Source organism: Propithecus coquereli, unplaced genomic scaffold (genome assembly GCF_000956105.1).
Source record: "Propithecus coquereli isolate 6110/MARCELLA unplaced genomic scaffold, Pcoq_1.0 Scaffold306, whole genome shotgun sequence".
Lineage (NCBI taxonomy): Eukaryota > Metazoa > Chordata > Mammalia > Primates > Indriidae > Propithecus > Propithecus coquereli.
This window is the reverse complement of record NW_012148686.1, coordinates 331,517-334,288: the sequence shown is the minus strand read 5'-3', so window position 1 is coordinate 334,288 and position 2,772 is coordinate 331,517. Positions and strand designations below refer to the sequence as shown.

At 38.2% G+C, this 2,772-nt stretch overlaps 1 protein-coding gene across 1 annotated transcript; it reads left to right on the top strand.

The window, feature by feature from the left end:
- The first annotated feature begins 295 nt into the window (after positions 1–295).
- Positions 296–993, top strand: LOC105814793 (52 kDa repressor of the inhibitor of the protein kinase-like). Its single transcript, XM_012649889.1, has one exon. The coding sequence runs from the start codon at positions 351–353 to the stop codon at positions 879–881; it is 531 nt and encodes a 176-aa protein (XP_012505343.1). The 5' UTR covers positions 296–350; the 3' UTR covers positions 882–993.
- The last annotated feature ends 1,779 nt before the right edge of the window (positions 994–2,772 follow it).

Genomic DNA, 2,772 nt, shown 5'->3' with positions numbered 1-2,772 from the left:
TTTTTCAGAACAGTGAAGAAAGGGGTAAAGAATGGAAGGAAATTTGCCATCTCGGTGGACAGGCAGGCATGATGCTTTTGAAATTTTAGCAGACCTCCTGCAAGCACTCGTTTTATGTTTAGATGGTATAAAGAGTGACACAACTATGAGATGGAATAATTGTATTGCTGGCTGAGCATTTGTACTCTGTAGTGCAGTAACAGGTTTTGATTTCATTGTTAACATTGCTGTTCTTAAAAATGTCCTCTCTTTTACAAGAGCCTTTGGGAAAAAATCTCCAGGCACAAACCTCTGATTTCTTCTTTGCAGCCAGTAGCTTGACTGCAGTACGACACATACTCAATGAAGTGATGGAAAATACTGAAATTTATCATAAGTTTTGGTTTGAGGAAGCCACAAATTTGGCAACCAAACTTGATATCCAAATGAAACTCCCTGGGAAATTCTGCAGAGCTCAGCAAGGCAACTTGGAATCTCAACTAATTTCTGAGGATTACCATAAAGAAACCCTACGTATTCCAACAGTAAAGGCTATTATTCAGAAACTTAAAGCTATATTCTCAGAACAGTACCTCAAACCTCTTAAATGCTTATCTCTGGTATCCTCCGTCATGGGACAGCTCAAGTTCAATACACTGAAGGAATTCCACGCTGACATGCACAGAAGTGCCTTAGCCAATCCCAACACGCTCCCAGCTGAGCCTCATTGTGGAAGAGTCAAATGGGAGCACACAGGGAAAGACATACAGCTTCCATCCACCAATTACGAAGCCCTCCATCTACCTGACATCAAGTTTTTCCCTAATGTGTATGCGTTACTGAAGGTCCTATGTATTCTCCCTGTGATGAAGATTGAGAATGAGCTCTATAAAAATGGATGAAAGCATCTCAAAACATGCTTGAGGAACAATATGACAGACTAAAGGTCCAGTAACTTGGCTTTGGTCAACATTAAATGTTGATATAAAACACAATCTGGATTTAATGTGGACACATATAACAATTCTAAACAACTAGTCATTAAGTTAAGGTGGAGGTGGCTTGATTCCCAGACACTTCAGCTTTGCATGTGAAATGTAGTCTGTTCCAGGAACCTCAGGGCAACCTGGTTAATAAACAGAGAAATCTGAGAGGATTGGTCAGAGCACAGTATCTGCTACATAATCATCGTTACTATTGTCATGATCATCATCATCACCATCCTTACCTCCCATAAAACACACAAATGGCACATAGTATAAAATGAATTGTGTTAGGTTATGGAGATAAAAAGGGCTATAAAATATAGCTCTGCACTTCTATACATTCTAATCCTGTTGAAGAGATGGGATAAACACACGAAGGTCAAAGAAGTATATGCTAAGAGCCAAATAAATGTAAACAAGGTACACGTTATGGGAATGTATCAGCATTGGGTGGTAAGGAAAGATCCCGCAGTATCTGAGCTGGATCTCGAAGAATGGGTAGGGGTTAGATAAATAAAGAAGAAAAGGGGACTATTGATGGAGAAAGCAGTGAATGTCATAGGGAGATTCAACAAACTTGTTCTAATTGCAGTGCTTCTCAACTCTGGATGCACATTAGAATCACCAGGGGGCTTTACAAATCCCAATGCCCACCTGTAACCAGATCAATTACATTAGGATTGCTGGTTTCAGATCTTATATTTAAGTCTTTAATCTGTTTCAAGTTATTTTTTGTATATGGTGTAAGACAAGGTTCCAATTTCATCCTTTTACATGTGGATATGCAGTTTTCCCAACACCATTTATTGAAGAGACTTTCCTTTCCCCATTGTGTATTCTTGGCACCCTCGTCAAAGATTCGTCGACCATGTATACATGGGTTTATTTCTGGGCTTTCTATTCTGTTCTATTGGCCTATGTGTCTGTTTTTATACCAATATTATACTATTTTAATTACCATAACTTTGTAATATAGTTTGAAATCAAGGAGTGTGATGCCTTCAGCTTTGTTTTTCTTTATTAAGATTGTTTTGGCTATTCAGCATCTTTTGTGGTTCCATATAAATTTTAGGATTTTTTAAAATATTTTTGTGAAAAAATGCCATTGGAACTTGGATAGGGATTGCATTGAATCTGTAGATAGCTTTGGGTAGTATGGACATTTTAACAATATTAATTTTTCCAATCCATGAACATGGATGTTTTTCCATTTATTTGTGTCTTCTTCAGTATCTTTCATCAATGTTTTATAGTTTTCAGTGTATAGATCCTTAACCTCCTTGGTTAAATTTATTCCTAAGTATTTTATTCTTTTTGATTATAAATGAGATTACTTTCTTAATTTCTTTTTTAGATAGCTTGTTGTTAGTGTATAGATACACAACCGATTTTTTTTTTTTTTTGAGAAAGGGTCTCCTCTGTCACCCAGGCTAGAGTGCAGTGGCATTATCATAGCTCACTGCAACTGCAAACTCCTGGGCTAAAGCGATCCTGCTGCCTCAGTCTCCTGGGTAGCTGAGACTACAGGCACATGTCACCATGCCCAGCTAATTTTTCTATTTTTTAAAGAGACAGGGTCTTGCTCTTGTTCACACTGGTCTTGAACTCGTGTCCTCAAGCCATGCTCCCTCCTCAGCCTCCCAAAGTGCCAGGATTACAAGTGTGAGCCACCATGCCCCACCCACAGCTGATTTCTGTATGTTGATTTTGTAATATCTGAAACTATAAAACTCCTAGAAGAAAACATGGTAAAAAATCTCCTTGACATTGGCATGGCAATGATTTCTTGGATATGCCCCCAAAGCAT